The sequence below is a fragment of the Eschscholzia californica genome, unplaced genomic scaffold (genome assembly GCF_041429995.1).
Source record: "Eschscholzia californica isolate CP2 unplaced genomic scaffold, dmEscCali1.0.p SCAF_6, whole genome shotgun sequence".
NCBI classification, from domain to species: domain Eukaryota; kingdom Viridiplantae; phylum Streptophyta; class Magnoliopsida; order Ranunculales; family Papaveraceae; genus Eschscholzia; species Eschscholzia californica.
The window spans coordinates 27,962,221-27,978,434 of record NW_028238483.1 but is presented as its reverse complement, the minus strand read 5'-3'; the positions used below and the strand labels follow the sequence as shown (position 1 = coordinate 27,978,434).

The following is a 16,214-nucleotide window of genomic DNA, read 5'->3' as shown; positions in this document are numbered from 1 at the left end:
CTCAAAGGTGGTGTCTCTTTTTTTTTCCATTGCATATATGAATTTGACTGGATTCAGATTTCAAAAAGTTTTTCTTTCCTTACTCGCTCATTTGACCGATTTGATCACTGAATCAGCTTGATTTTGGATGTACTGACCTAGATATACAAGTAAGTATTGCTTTATATGATTGTTTTGAACTTAACTAAGACACGTTCGGTTGTTATTGGTTAAACTTTTTACTAGAACTTCATAGGTCTGGTGACTTGAACTTTTTTTAAGTTCTAGGAAGTTGAAGTTCAAGAATTTCGTTACTATTAGAACTTTAAAGAGTATTTTGAATCTAAGTAGTTCAAAGGAATAAGTTAAAGCAAAAACTACACTGTTCCAAGACCTAAAAATCAAAATGTTTGTTGTTTATCTCTCGTCCTAATCTTTGTTTCATCTTCACCACCACCTCCGACCATGACCACCTTTTTGACTCATGGAATTGTTCAAAAAGGTTAACCTTCACAAAACTAAGACCTAGATGGAACCATTTCCATCACTGTATCTCATGGAGAGCGCGTAGCATTCTGCGGACTTGTTCTAGTGCATCATTGTTGGACTGCTTCCACAGTCAAGCCCATAACAACCATGACATGAAAGATAAAGAGAAATTAGGGTACTTTAGAAGCAAGGAGGAAGACTGCAGGAGGAGGATTGACAAGGCAAGGCTGTGTCTGTTCCCTTTTCTTATTCACAGTTAGGTTTTTCTGATGCTTAGGGAGCAAGCTAAATGTTTTTTATGAGAACAATAGCATTAGACTAAGGAAAGTTAGGACCTTAAAAACCGAGGTACCAAATGTAAAACACACAAGGACTAACTTGTAACAAAAGTATCTATTTTGGGGGCAATCCTTCACAGTGCTAATTAGTGGGGGTCAACACGGCAACCGCTAAGTTATGGGCATCCAGGTTGCACGTTCTTGAACAAAATGATAGGGTGATTGAGCTGCCACACGATGTAGTGAGCAAGGTAGATGCTAGCGATCTAGTTTTGTAGTTATTTTTTAACTAACTATACACTTAAGTACAGCTTGTTTTTCAGATATAAAATTTGTCGGGCTTTAAGCCTCTTTCATGTTATCGGGTTTTAGACCCCTTCGTTAATAGTTTAATTTAGGCGGTTATCGTACTTATCACATCTTCATGATGTACCAGTGCCTTGTGACGACTAACGTAGATCGTAGTCGATTTGTCAAAAAATAAATAAAAATAATCAGATGTCATGATGTTTGTTTTTTTTGTTTGGTAAGATCTGTATTTTGACTGGTTTTTTATGTCTGAAATTACAAAAAAAAAGACCCACTAATTTCTGACATCAAAACAAGTATGAAATGATAGTCCGACATCTCAAAAATGTCCAAATGACAATAATACCCTAATATCTAAGAAGTCACTCTATCTTCTTCATTTTCACAGTTCACTTCATAACACCTCTGACCACTATTACCGTCGACCACACGGACCATCACATTCTCTCTCTCCTGTGTTCTCACCCTTTCTCCTCATACATCACAAATGATAAATATAAAACCCTAGATAGTGACAACAAAATGAAACCATATTGATGGTGAAATCCAATTTACATATCTGCAGGTAAACGTAAAACAAAATCAGATGATAGATCTCGGATCTTTGTTACTGCTCCCATGGCTTGAGTCTAGATGCAATTGGTATTATACCGTCCTCAATTAAAGCACACATCATTCCTCCAGAGAGATGAATTTTTTTAATTTAGGGTTTGGTTTGGAGAGAGGTTGAATATGGATTTCTGATCTTAAGGTTTGTTTTGGGTTTACTGAATAGGTTATATAGAACCATTACATGAAATTTAGGCACTAAATAAAGTAGATGTTGTCGAGCTTTAGGCTATTTGTTGTCGGGTTTTATGCATCTTATCATGAAAACCATTACATTAAAAAGCTGTCCATCTGAAAGGTTGTCTCTGTTATAGGATTAAGTGCACAGATAGAAAAAAATACTAATTTTTTACACTTGTAGGTAAGGTAAGTGCATGACTGTTAAATTTTAGCCACTGTTTTGGGGAAAGCAAAAAAGTTTCCGGGGAAGATGGTGGAAAACAAAAAAAATTAAACCAAACACACCTTTAATGTCGCCGGAAAAAAATCGTCGGCCGGATGTTGTCGGCAACTTCATCATCTTCTTTCTCTCTCTTATGTCTTTTGTTTCTCTCTCTTCTCTTTCTCTCTCTTCTCCCTCTCTTCTCTCTTTCTTCTCTCTTTCTTTTCTCTCTTCTCTTGTTCTCTCTTTCTTCTCAATATCTCTGGCGAAGGGGAGAAGCCCCTTCGCCGGAGCTCGTCTGGTTGTTCAAACCAGACGAAATCAGATTTGGTTTGGTCTGGAAACCAGAGCTCCGGAAATGGTGGACTTCGCCGGAGATGGTGGAAGTTGCCACAGATGGTGGTGGTAGGTGAAAGGAAGAAGAAGCTGAAAAAGTATAAGGAGTTGGTTGTTTGGGGTAAAAAGAAATTCTAATTTTTTCTTGTTTCCACCCAAAACTTCACACCCCGGAAAATTTCTTTATTTCCCCGTAACACCGACCTAAATTTTAGTTATGTACAGATTTACCCTAAGTTTGTAAAATTAATTGACTTAATGAGAAAACCACCTTTATCTCTAACTCTCCTTTTTCTCTACAGTTCTCTGTTTCTCTTTTTACATCTCCATCGCAGGCATCACAATCACTCCTTCATTCGATCAAGATATCTGGGTGACGATATTTCACTATGTGGAAGTATTTCACATCAGATATGTATTTGGATAATCAATAAATGTATTATACATGAAATATTGGTTAAGAATTTCTATTAGATCTTGATAGTTCGTAAGGACTTTAATGATAATATTTCACAATGTAGAAGTATTTCATATCAGAGATCCACATGGATAATCAATACATGTAATATACATGAAATGTTGGTTCAGAATTTCTATTAGATCTTGAAAGTTCGTAAGAACTTTAAAGTCCAACATTATTAGTTTAAAATTTTACTTTAGAATTTCAAAATTTAGTTTTATTGGTTAAGAATTTTTTCCTTGACGATCTTTATTAGTTAATATTTGTTAAAGTACTTCGGAATTTTGCATTATCCGTTTTTTGGTTATTTATTTTTTCACCCCTAGTTTGTGACCAACTTCTTTATTGGTCCTCTTTTTTTCGTAAATTTCAAATTGAGTTCACTTTCTTGAAACTGTCAGTTAACTTTAACAACTAATTTTTTTAGTTTCGCCAATTACCCTTTCCTATAAATCAAACCTAACTTGTTACTTTTTTTTTTATGTCCGAGAGGTGGTAGGCGGTTGCTGGCCAACCATTGGCGACCTTCATGAGGTTTTTTACTTCATCTTTTTTCTTCATTTTTCTCTCCCTCTCTCTCTCTCTCTATCAACTCCCTCCAACGAAGGGCTCCCTTTTGTCGGAGAAGGTCTGGAAAAGCATACTTGCCTAGATCTAGATGAAGTTCTGGTTTTCCAAATCTCCGGCGAAGGATAGCGCCTTCACCCGAGACGGTTAAAAGAGAAACATAGAGAAGGAGAAAAGAAAAGAAGAGAAGGGAGATAACATCAGGAAGAAGAAGAAAGAGGAAAAGATTCCAAACTCGATTTGCAGGTCTTGCGGACTCGATTTGAAGAACACAATCTAGGTTTACAGAATTTGCAAACTCAGTCTGCAGATTATGCAAACTTCATTAACATAACGTGGTTTGCAAAATTTCTTCGTATATCTATTCTTAATCAGTTTCTTCACCGATTTGTCATTTGTATTGAAAATACATATAAAAATCAGACAAACAACAAGAGAAAATTAAATCCTATACTTTATCTTCCATAGTATTAGGGTTCCATAATTAGTTTGGGTCTAATTTTAGGCTTCGTTTCATAACTTCAGATATAATGTTAAAACTTTGTTCCATAACTTCATATGATTATGGGATTTCCTTAGAAATTTCAAATATTATATAGAAGAAGAAGATTGAAGAAGAAAAAGTAGAAGATCAAAGAAGAAAAAGAAGATTCGAAGAAGAACTCTAAAAATTAATGTGTTTCGAGAGAGAAAGTGACTTTTAATGGATAAGGGTATTGTGAGTTAAAAAACTACAAAATGACCTGATTGTAATTAGTGATATTACTAAGCACATGAATTATAAATACACATAATAATCTTAATACTCTTAGTGATTTCAAATAGTAACTTCCTGTTTTGCTTATTAATAGAAATTATTTCGACTCAAACACTCATTTTCTATTCCAAAAATATTAAAAAAAAAATGGTAGAGGAGAGTTGGTGTTAGTTATCAACCTTCTTTCAATAATGTCTTAGTATTTCGAGAGAACCAGAGGAAAAATAGAGTAGGGTTTGAAAGAGGAGAGATGTGAAAGCAGCAGACGACACGAGTTGGATGGGTGATTTATTAGAGGGTCGGCGGGTATATAGACCAAAATAATGTTAAAAAAATGTTTATGATCCAATCTTCCCAAAATATGGATATTTAGTCATTTTACATTATGGACATAAAAACCCTCACTTTCTAAACACATTACCGTCAATGTACCACGCTCAAATTTCACATGGAGATTTATTAGCAAAAAACATGGAGATTTATTAGCAAAAAATATGGAGATTTATTAGCAAAAAATGGATAGAAACAAATCATAATTTCTCTCTCCTCTAAACATATTTGGAAATCAAATTTTCTCTTTCCTATTATCCGAATCAATCAGAAACCAAAATCCTAACCAAAACGAAACGCCATCAATACGAATATTTCTAAATCAATTTTCTCTCTCTTCTTTACAGATTTGGAAACCAAATCAATTTTCTCTATCTTACTATGTAAAATTTTTTTCGATTCAAATCAATTATCTCTCACTTAACTTTCAGATTTGGAAAGAATATATTTTTTCAGATCAATTTAACGTGATTTGGGGGTTAACATACAAAACATATACGGAGTATAACACTTTCTCTCACTTAACTTTCAGATTTGGAAATACTATATTTTTCTGGGAACATTAAAGCAACATTTGTTTTCGTATTTACTCGTACATAAATACACATCGAGTACAAATTATGAAACAAATACGTAAATTATGTGTTATTTATGACGAGGAAACCATCATTTGTCGAGTATACGACGTAATTTATCAAATGTATGTGATTTTGTTCAATAAATTACACATAATTTCTTTTACATTACACATCATTTACATTCTGTTACAAAAAAAAACGTACAAAATCTTCTCTGGTTCAAAAATGGTGCCCATCCATGTACTCTCCATTTGTAGTCTTGAGCAGGACAAACAACAGTTACACTATATTGTCGAAGAGCATATCTAAATGCTTTTGCATCATCAGGAAACAACTGACCAACTTCAGTAAATATTTTATCCCAGCCATTAGGTTTTAGTTTCGTTGACTTACTTTGATTTGATGATTCTCTTTGAAATTCCATCTGTTATATCAAATCTACACACATAAATACACATACATTAAACAAAAAAATAGTATATTGTATTATAAACTACATGTACAGTTCCGTAAATTATGTATAATGTTTGTCAAATTTTGACAATATTTGAAGGTTCTGAGTAGTTTGGTAAGCTTAACAAGGCTAATGTTTTGGGTGAAAATTACACGTAATGGTAAATAAAGAATACATAATTTATTTGCACTTATACGATGTTTTAGAATTTATTATAAAATATATATAATGTATAACAAATTACGCGTATTTTACATTCTCTTATAAAAAACATGATTCGGAAGATGTTTGCGTAATTTACTATAAATTATGGGAATTTACTGTATAGTACAGGTAATGTAAATTTTGTTATGAAGAACCGTACGAAAAATCGTTTGGTTCATATATCTGTATGGATAGAACAATGAGATCTGAAGAAAAAATGTGAAAATCATTAAGCTTAAACTACTATCTAAAGAATGATGATATGATGATTGATTGAAAAAATAACATACTCGATTTGAACTAATCAGATCTTTTAAACATCAAGATCAAAAACAAAAATAAAAATTTAAGAGAGAGAAAATAAACATCAAACATTATAAATTAATGAAAAGTAAAGAAATCTTTGATACTTCTACTCAAAATCAGATATGATTAACTTTAGAGAGAGATAATCTGTTACAATAACCTGAAACACAATATAAAATCTCATCAATGGAACGAAAAACTACTTTTGTAATGTGTTTTACCTGATAACGGATGAAGAAGATGATTTCAACTGCTCTAATGAAGAAGAAACTTGATTTCTGAGATTAATGGATGATTATCAAATGATTCTGATTTAGAGAAAATTAGAAAGTTCCGGTTAATGAAGATAATGAAGATCACAGTTACTTAGTTTGGGAACGTGATTGGAGAGAGAAAGGTGGAGATAAAAATAGAAAAGATATTTGGTGAATTTGAAGATAAATGAGTTTTTATATTTAAGGAAGGTTAGTTTAGGTATTAAGATTTATTATGTATTCTAGGGATTTGTGTTTTCTCTCTAGATGTATACAAATGGACTAGATATCCATTAATATTAATATTTTGGTTTTTAAACTCTTAATGAGATTAGGGAGGACTAAAACTACTATTAGGGGTCGTTTTTTGGTCTATACACTCAAAAATTCTTTATTAGAGTAGAGTAATTTACTCATAAAAAACAATAATTTTTCTAAAAAAAATGTCTTCTCAAGATGCCTGCAGAACATCTTACACTAAGAAAGTAAACTTAATTACATATTATTGAGGGGAGTAAACTCAGTTACTAACGAGGGACGACAAAAGAGATAAAGTAGAAAATATATAAGGGGAATCTCAGACAGATTTGAGATAAAACTCCAAATCAACGATCAGAATTTCCTCTTGGTTTTGAACACGAATTCTAAGCAGATTTGGACACAAATCAAGAGGATTGACGACCCAATCCCGATCATTGATGTGAGATTCTCTTCCAAACGGGCATCGGATTTCCTTTTGCAGAATCATTTTCCAATAAAAGAAAGTCAATATAAAATAACAACAATACTTATAATCTCTTTACAATAAGAGACTATAAACGTGTCAATACATTTCAATCGTGCAACAAATAATTTGTCTACCATTTTCTTTTTTAGTATTACCCTATGCTACAATATCATAATTCTACTTTTTTTTTGTCGATAATATCAGAATTCCACTTGAACAATCAATCAGATTTCTTTTCACTATAAAAGACCGACTTGATATCATCTGCAATGGCTTGAGCATCCCCGGAGACTCCAGCTAACCCTCTTCGGGAAAATCCAGCACAATAAATTCCATTTTCCCCTTTCCAGTGAGTTGGATATTTGTTCTTTGGCATCCCATCATTGTTCAGCAAAAACCCATTATCCTGCATTCGTTTTATAAATAAATAAATAAATAAATGAATAAATATTACTTCTTAATAATAATAGGGAACTAGTAGTGAAAACAAGGTTACTATTTTATTTCTAAAAGTTAAAACTAGGAAGGTTTACCTTAACCCAATTGTTTGAAGTGCGATAACCAGTAGCGAACACTATAGCGTCGTACTGATGTATTTGACAATTATCGAAGGTCACGCTGTTTTTCTCTATCTTCGATATTTCAGGATGTACCTAAAGAAACATAAAAAAGAAAATAAGGGTTGATCCATCTACTTATTAATTGAGAAGTTTCAACTCGAATACTACTGAACATAATCATTTTTCTTATTCATTAAATTTTTTTGACGCCTATAATATTAATAAATTTGGAGATTTAACGGTCGCACTAGTTCCTGTAGTAGAGAACAAAATATAGAAAAACGATAGATAAATATTATATATATATATATAAATTCTATTTACCTTTATGACCCCATTTTTTATCTTTCGAATAGTGCCAACATCAATTACTGGAGCTTTGCCACTTTTTATTTTCAAAGTAAATGGGCCTTCATCGGGCCTGTGAACACCGTACTTTGTTAAATCTCCATAAAACAATCGGCCTAGTGCAACAACTATAGTCTCCATAATTCTTAAAGGAACTCCCATGTTTCCGAGAACCATACCAATGTATATTATCTCCTTATTTGCGACATGCACCTGCATCCACAATTCGCGAAACTTATCCATTAGTAAACTAGTAATTACTCTCTAGCGGAATATAAATTTGACAACACAAGTAAATTAAATAATAGATGTAAGCTTACAGGACTCCGGATAACAATAGATGTTGATGCACCATGGTTAGAGAGATCATATGCAATCTCCATACCAGAATTTCCAGACCCAACAACTAATACATTTTTTCCATTATAATCTATACCAGATTTATATTCGCTCGAGTGGACTATTTCACCTTTAAAAGTCTCTAGTCCTTGTATTTGTGGAATAAATGGAGTACAATTTTCTCCGGTAGCGATTACTAAGAATTTAGCAATGTATATCTCGTCGCTACCGGTATCAATCCTTTTTATATTGATTTTCCATTTTCCACGAATTTCATCGTATTCTGCCGACTCTACTGACCGATTATACATCGGTTTGACATTAAATTTTGACACATACTCATCAACATATTGAATGAAATCAACTTTAGGTATGAATGTAGGGGTATTGGGTGAGTGTGGCATATGAGGGAGATGGCAAAATTGTTTGGCTAGGTGAAGTTTAACTCTATCATAAGATTTTTTCTTCCATAAGGAAGCATAACAATCTTCTCTTTCTATGATTATGTTAGGAATAGACAGATGATTGAGACATGCTGAGGTTGCTAATCCTGAAGGACCAGCCCCAACAATCACAACAACTTGTTCCATTTTTCTTGGAAGAATTCTACTCAACTAGCTAAGACTACTATTTCTAACTTATTTGGATTACACTTTCATTCTCTTCCCTATATAAAGAGACATAAAGACTTATCCTTGAACAAAGTGAATCATATGAACATCAAATGACAGAATATTCTTGATCTTCTTTAGTGATTTTCAAATTTCAATTAGTCCATTAAATGGAGAATAAAATTTATATTTTTGCATGTTTTGACACCCACCTTAGATTTGTGGATAAGTCAAAAGATTACTTATAAATGTTAAGTTTAATGATGCATTTGGATTGAGTGAATCTAGAGTATTTGTAAACATGAAAATATTTTTTTTTATGGAGATAGTCTTATCTCACATTAAATGAATAATGTAGCTAAATAGTGGTATATACATTTAGAAGATAGTGTTGCATGAAATCATGTAATATCATTTAGTTTCATCTTTGAAAAAAAAGTCGCTTTTTCTATATATGATAGTAATCATGGATGCAATCTAGAGATAGTAGATCTTTTCCTCTTCAAACTAAAAGTGAAACTAAATTGTGAAACTAAAAAAAGATATGTATTATCTAGTAGATTGTACACATAAACGTTGTTGGTTTGATCAGAATGTTGTATACAGAGGTAAATACCGGTAAAATTAAATGAAAAATAATACGAGATAGTGGTGTATTTAAAGAAAGTTGTTGGTGAAAAAATGCGACAAAAACATAGATGATAGGATAACAAATTTTCTCATTATTTCATCCAAATTAGCCAATAAGGAAAGAAGAATCTACTTTCAGTTTTTTTGGTTAAACAAAATCCATTTCAACCAGAAATTACATTGGCTTGTCCATTTCAGGATAAAGAAATCAATGCAGATAGAATCCTGCCACAACCCACAAGATAGATAATTGTAATAAAAATCATCTAATATTTTTCTTATACTAGTTTTATCCATGTCTCATGTGGATCAATATTGAGGCAATCTATATCAGCCAAGTTGCTTCCTAATATAGTTTCCACAATTTCCTTGAAACAGGAAAACATTTAATCAACCACAATCAGGATTTGCAGCAAAAAGAAAAAAAAAACAGAATCAGGATTATAACAAAATTTTTAATGAACTTTCTTTCTTGTAGATGTTCTTGTCTAGTTTCACCCACAGCACCATGATTCTGATTTTAGCTATTTGAGTCAAAATAATATTCAAAATAGGTAAAAAATATCGACAAACATTTCATAATTATTATTTAAGGACAAAATATTTATAAGACTAAACTATCCCTTTGTATAAATAATTGTTTAACTTTTTTTTAAACTTTAAAAATACGTAATTTTTTCATTAGACGTCTGATTTCAAAGAAATTTGTATTTAGGAACGATTTTTCATTGGCTTTGTAATAATATCTACTTTCAATCCATTTTTCTCACGAAGATCTCTGAAAAGGAAAAAGGTATTTTTTTTTTCCTACTTTTTTGCAAATTAGGTTTGTAGATTTAAACTAATTGTCAAATTTTGCAAACTTGGTCTGCAGATCTCGCAAACTAGCTTTGCAAAATGCAAATTAGAGTTGCAGATCTTGAAACCTTGATTTGTAGAATCTACACTAAATTTCAGATCTTGTAAACTCAGGCTGCAAAATACAAACTTTGTTATTTGTTGATTTTGCAAACTCGATTTGCAGAACAAACTTGGTTATCTATTGATTTTGCAAACTCGCTTTGCAGACCTTGCAAATTTGGATTTGCATAATGCAAACTCAATATGTAAGTCTCACTAACTCTTCATCCGTAACCAAACAGGAAGACCAATGAAAACTAATCGAAGAAGGAACCTAGAAAATTCTAATATCTTTGTTAAAATCGGAATCTTTAATTCATTATCTTCGTCTTAAATCCTAGAAGATGAATATTTGATGAAGAAGATCAGATTAGGTATTATGAAATTATATATAAGGTTAGATTAGGTATTATGAAATTATAAACATCCTAGAGATTTAGGTTTTCTCTCGAGATGAATACAAATGGACTAGATATCTATTTATTTTAATATTTTAGTTTATAAAACCATTTGAAGATTAGAATGGATTAAATGTGTTATTAGAGGTAGATTTTTGGGTCATGGGCCCAAAAATTATTTTTATATATGCAGGTTATCATGGATGCAATCTAGAAAGAGTAGCTCTTTTAATCTTCAAACGAAGATTAACATTAAATTGTTGAACTAGAAAAAAATAGCTTACCTGTATAGTATATCGTAACCATATATAATGTTGGCTTGATCAGAATGTTGTCTACCAATATAAATAGTAGTACTCAAGGAAAAAAAATATATAAGGGTTATTTCCCTAATGGCCCCCAACTTTGTGACCAGCTTCCCGCCTGGCCCCCTACTTTACGAAAAATATCCATATGGCCCCCTTCCGTTATAACACCATCACTCTCTCTCCTCCATCATGTTTTCTCTCTCTGCCAAGTCACGCCACATCATCTTTTACGCCACCTCATCATCTTCTCCGGCATGGGTCGCCGGCCGGTCTAAACTCCGGCGAAGGAAACCCCTTCGCCGGAGTTTAGAGAGAGAGAGAATAAAAAAAAAATTAGAGAGAGAGAAAAAAAAAATTTGAAGGTCGCCGGGCGGCGACCCATGCCGGAGAAGATGATGATGTGGCGTGACTTGGCAGAGAGAGAAAACATGATGGAGGAGAGAGAGAGTGACGGTGTTATAACGGAAGGGGGCCATATAGGTATTTTTCGTAAAGTAGGGGGTCAGGCGGGAAGCTGGTCACAAAGTTGGGGCCATTTGGGAAATAACCCAAAATATAAATACTAGTAAAATTAAATGAAAAGAAATACGAGATAGTCATGTATAAAAAGAAAGATGTTGGTGAAGAAATGCGATAAAAACATAGATTATAGGATCACAAATTTTCTCATTATTTCATCCAAATTAGTCAACAAAGAAATAAGAATGGTCGATGTTTTGGGGAAATAAGAAAGTTTTCCAGGGTACAATGTTTTGAGTGGAAACAAATTAGAGAAATTCTATTCATCCCTCCATTTGGTCCCTTCCCAGCCCTCCGCCTGATGTGGCGATATATCACTTGACCGTGGAACAAATGAAGAGAGAAAGGTGCAAATATATGTTCAAGTGATATGTCGCCATTGCGACCGTTGACGGGAATTATTGAGATGCCACCAATAGCGCGCCAAGAAGAACTAAAAAAGATACTGGAAGAGAATAAACGAGCTGTTATTAGAATTAGACATTCTTAATTGATTAATAAGTTCAAGCATTGTATTTAGCTCAATAAGCTTTGTTAGTTTCTTTTTAGTTTATCTCCTTTCTTGTAAGGGTCGGGCCCATTAACCCGTTGACAATTTCAAAAAAAAAAAATATGTCGCCATATCAGACGGAGGGCTAGGGGAGGGACCAAATGGAGGGATGAATAGAATTTTTGATTAAATTATGGAGACCAAAACTTATTTTGTAATGATAACATAATCCTAGATTGTAAACTCTTTGACATGAAAGAGATACAAAGTTTTATAAATAAGAAACGTAGTTTTTTCCATGCTAATTGATTATAACTATCTATATACGATAAAAATGTCTAAGCCGAAAATATCAATCGGTCGGACTCATTGGTCAGATTCGGACGGAAGGCTGGTTAAAGCCTTTTATCCGCGCCCGTCCGACTAAACTTGATGGTCCGGACGGGAAGTGGATCTATCTTAAGCACCGGGCGCCCACTGACACATCGTGCTTGGGCGATTCGTGGGCGGATCCAGGCTGGCAGGCTCCCACCCCTACCTAAAGCCGCAACCAAACAGAAAGCTATTTCAAAGTTGGTGGAACTTTTCAATTATTGGAAATGTGTAACAAATGAATAAGCTCACTTGTTGAGTTGTTTCCATTTATGCACAAGTCACCTGGGGCCGGCCCTGCTAGATCAAACCGTATACTCTTGCCTCTTCTGAAACCAACTTTGAAATAAAATATTTATAAAAAATAGTAATCAGGTGCGTATGGAATTAGCTGTCTGCTTCTCCTCCCTTCTTTAACTCTAAAACGCCTCTAAGTTTGGATCAACTCACGTGGTTACCTTCGAATTTCGTCCTCTACACCAAATCGCTCCCAAAATTTAATCAACTTTTATATATAAATAATGTGATCCTCATTGAAACTCAAAAGATGCTAATATCCAAATAAAATAATTAACATTTTGTCATTATACTTCTTCCCAAATTAACAATTATATAAGTATATCAAATTAATCTCATCATCACTTTGAATTCATAGTTTACAGATTTTGCAAGCAGAGAGAAGAGAGACCCAATGGCAGATGAAAAGGTTAAGCATGTATCAACCACCATTGTGAAACCAACAGGGATCAAGGAGGAGAGAACTGAATTAACTCCATCTGATCTCAGTGGTCTTAGACGCCCATATGGCCAAAGAGGTCTTCTCTTCACAAAACCCAAACAAGATCAACATACCATGTGTGATATTATCAGCAATCTCAAAACCTCTTTATCCCACACTCTTGATTACTTCTACCCTCTCGCAGGTCGCCTCGCCATTGACAAACACGATGACGGGACCATATCTTTCTACGTCGATTGCAACTCTGCCGGTGCAGAATTTGTTCATGCAACTACAAATGTAAAAATAGATGACATTCTCAACTCAACTTATACTCATCCACTAGTTAATTCATTCTTCTCCCAAAATGGAGTAATGAACTATGAAGGTCTAACTAGGCCTTTGCTTTCTGTTCAAGTAACGGAGTTGATCGACGGTATCTTTATAGGATGTAGCATAAACCATTCTGTGTGTGATGGGACTTCCTTTTGGCATTTCTTTAATTCTTGGTCTGAGATTTCTATGGGTTCCGATCGTATTTCAGGTATTCCAGTTTTCAAACGTTTGTGTCCGAACGACAATGAAACACCTATTCACCTTCCTTCTGGTACCCTCCAAAAATTCGATTTGCCCCCTAAAGAATATACCGATCCCATCGAACAAAAAGTCTTTTACTTCAAATCTGATGTTATTGCATTACTTAAAGCAAAGGCTAACTCTGAGTCAAAATTTCATTGCGAAGATGGCAAAAATAGTACTACTAGTACTATTATATCATCCTTACAAGCATTGTTGGGTTATGTTTGGGTAGCTGTAACACGAGCGAAGTGTTTAGATCTCAACGAAGAGACCACTTTATCAATAGCAATCGGAAGTAGAGGCAGGTTGGATCCTCCTTTGCCCCAAGAGTATTTTGGAAATGCGGTTGTCTCTGGTATTGCAAAGGCTAAGGTGGGTGAGTTGCTTGAACGAGGACCATACTGGGGAGCCTTTTTAATAAACCAATCGGTTAAGTCCATGAAAGATGCAGAAATTCGAAGTTTTTGGAAGTCATGGATGGAGAACCCTAGCATGCGATCTCTAGACGAATGTGTAGCTCCAACAAGAATGAGAGCAGGGGCTTCTCCAAGGTTCAACATGTATGGCAATGATTTTGGGTGGGGAAGGCCTGTAGCAATGCGAAATGGAGGTTCATACAGGTTTCTAGGTAAGATGTCAGGAGTTCCTGGACCAGTTGAAGGAGTTATAGGTATTGAAGTTTGTCTTCCTGTTGAGACTTTGGAAAGTATGGAGGCTGATTATGACTTCATGGAGCTTGTTTCTGAGTTTAAGGAACACCATTAATGGAACAAAAAGATTTCATATTTCTCAATGAAAAGTATAATCAACCTGCCTCCTCGGACTCCCACTTGAACCGTCTGTGAGAGAAACAAAGGTTTCTCTCTCCTGTCACATGTTCAGTCACATGGAGAGAGAAATCTTTGTTTCTCTCACAGGCGATTCAAGTGGGAGTCCAAGGAGGCGGGTCATGTAGACTTGTTGTTTCTCAATTTGTCTCTATTAGTGTTTTTTTAATTGAATGAAAACTATAACTGTCTGATTTGAGCTCTAAATGCCATATATATCTGCCCTTAAAGGCCATCCGTAAGATGCCTAAAGCCCAACAAATTTACCTTTATTTTAATCCAAGTTCAATAAATCATGTATTTGCACTTCCGTAGGATGGAACATGGAACCTCCGTGTTACGGAGTGGGTGTCCAACCACTATACCAATAGGTGTGGACGCCTTTGTTGGTGTTGTATCATAATAAGTTGATGTAGAGGAATTGGCCGAAAAATACATGGAAGAAATAGATGCGGCCAAGTTTAAAGGTGACAAACTAAAACGGCCAAAACTGAAGCTACGGGTGTCGGAATTGAACGAAATTTTGAGGGATGGTGCGAAATAGCTTTCCGGTCATTCTTTGTTGCTTTGCCACATCTGTCCCACTTTGAGGGTCAAATTTCATCGTTTAGGGTCTCAAAACGGATTTTTACTAGTTTTTTCTATTTTTGGGAATTGTTTTCAGTTTAGGATTTCTGCTATTCTAGTATTTTATTTTTTATGAGTTGCTATTTGAGTTGGACTAAGATTAGGAAACCCTAGACCTATATAAAGAGGGTCTAGAAGTTGTTTCAGTCATTCAATTCAATCAATAAAATTCAGTATTTTAGTATTCTTCTTATACTTTCGGTTCTATAGTCTTTAGACGGAGTTCTAAGGCTTTTTATTAGTTTTTCGCTGCGTCATAAATGGAGTGGTAAGAATAAAAGGTCTGATTCAAAGAAATACTATAGTATATGGTCGACAATATCCCAAAAATAATTCCATTCGTTCCTAAAAAAAACTGTCGTCTCTAGTCTGTCAGCAAGAAGCATAGACCATATGTAGCAACATCCCTTACTGAATAGAGTTATTTTGTAAAAAGAGATAACATAATCAGGTGACGATTTTGGAGCATGAAGAATTTGTTTTTTATGTTTGGAGCGTGAATTAACTTTGACTAATTTTGAGTTACAATTCAAAAATAATAGTGCCTAACGACCGTTAATGTTACTAAAGTCTTCCGACAGTGCCACACTGCTAGATATTCCGCTACTTAAACTATTTGAAAATAGTAAACTCTTATGTTAATATTGTATCCATTAGCCATTAATTAACAAATTTTTTTTTTTTTTTTTGCAGTCAAACTATTTGAAAATAGCTAAATATGCAATTGGACAAGTTGTTAGAAGAAATTAAAACTCAAACTTCTAATAGTTTAATTTTCTAAGGTTTTGTGGCCGTTCAAATATGAAGTATTTTCAAAGCTTCTAAAACACGACAAATTTTGCTTCGTTTCGAATCATGATATAGAGAATAATCATTATAACCAACAACTTTTAGTAAAATTTGAGTGTCACGACATTTTTTGAAAAAACTAGGTGTTAACGACTTAATGTAAAAAAACTACAATTTTCA

The 16,214-nt window shown here is 33.9% G+C and overlaps 1 protein-coding gene and 1 pseudogene across 2 annotated transcripts; one reads left to right on the top strand and one right to left on the bottom strand.

The window, feature by feature from the left end:
• Positions 1–7,239: 7,239 nt before the first annotated feature.
• Positions 7,240–8,856, bottom strand: LOC147533140 (putative indole-3-pyruvate monooxygenase YUCCA10). Its single transcript, XM_086647540.1, has 4 exons — positions 8,248–8,856; positions 7,904–8,140; positions 7,553–7,672; positions 7,240–7,425 (listed from the first exon to the last, which is right to left on the bottom strand). Exons 1-4 carry the CDS (start codon positions 8,854–8,856, stop codon positions 7,240–7,242), a joined length of 1,152 nt encoding a protein of 383 aa, XP_086503666.1.
• A 4,284-nt stretch (positions 8,857–13,140) lies between these two features.
• On the top strand, positions 13,141–14,920 carry LOC147533139 (putative acetyltransferase At3g50280 pseudogene; annotated as a pseudogene). Its single transcript, XR_015227808.1, has 2 exons — positions 13,141–14,590; positions 14,709–14,920. The product of XR_015227808.1 is annotated as a putative acetyltransferase At3g50280 pseudogene (transcript).
• Positions 14,921–16,214: the final 1,294 nt, after the last annotated feature.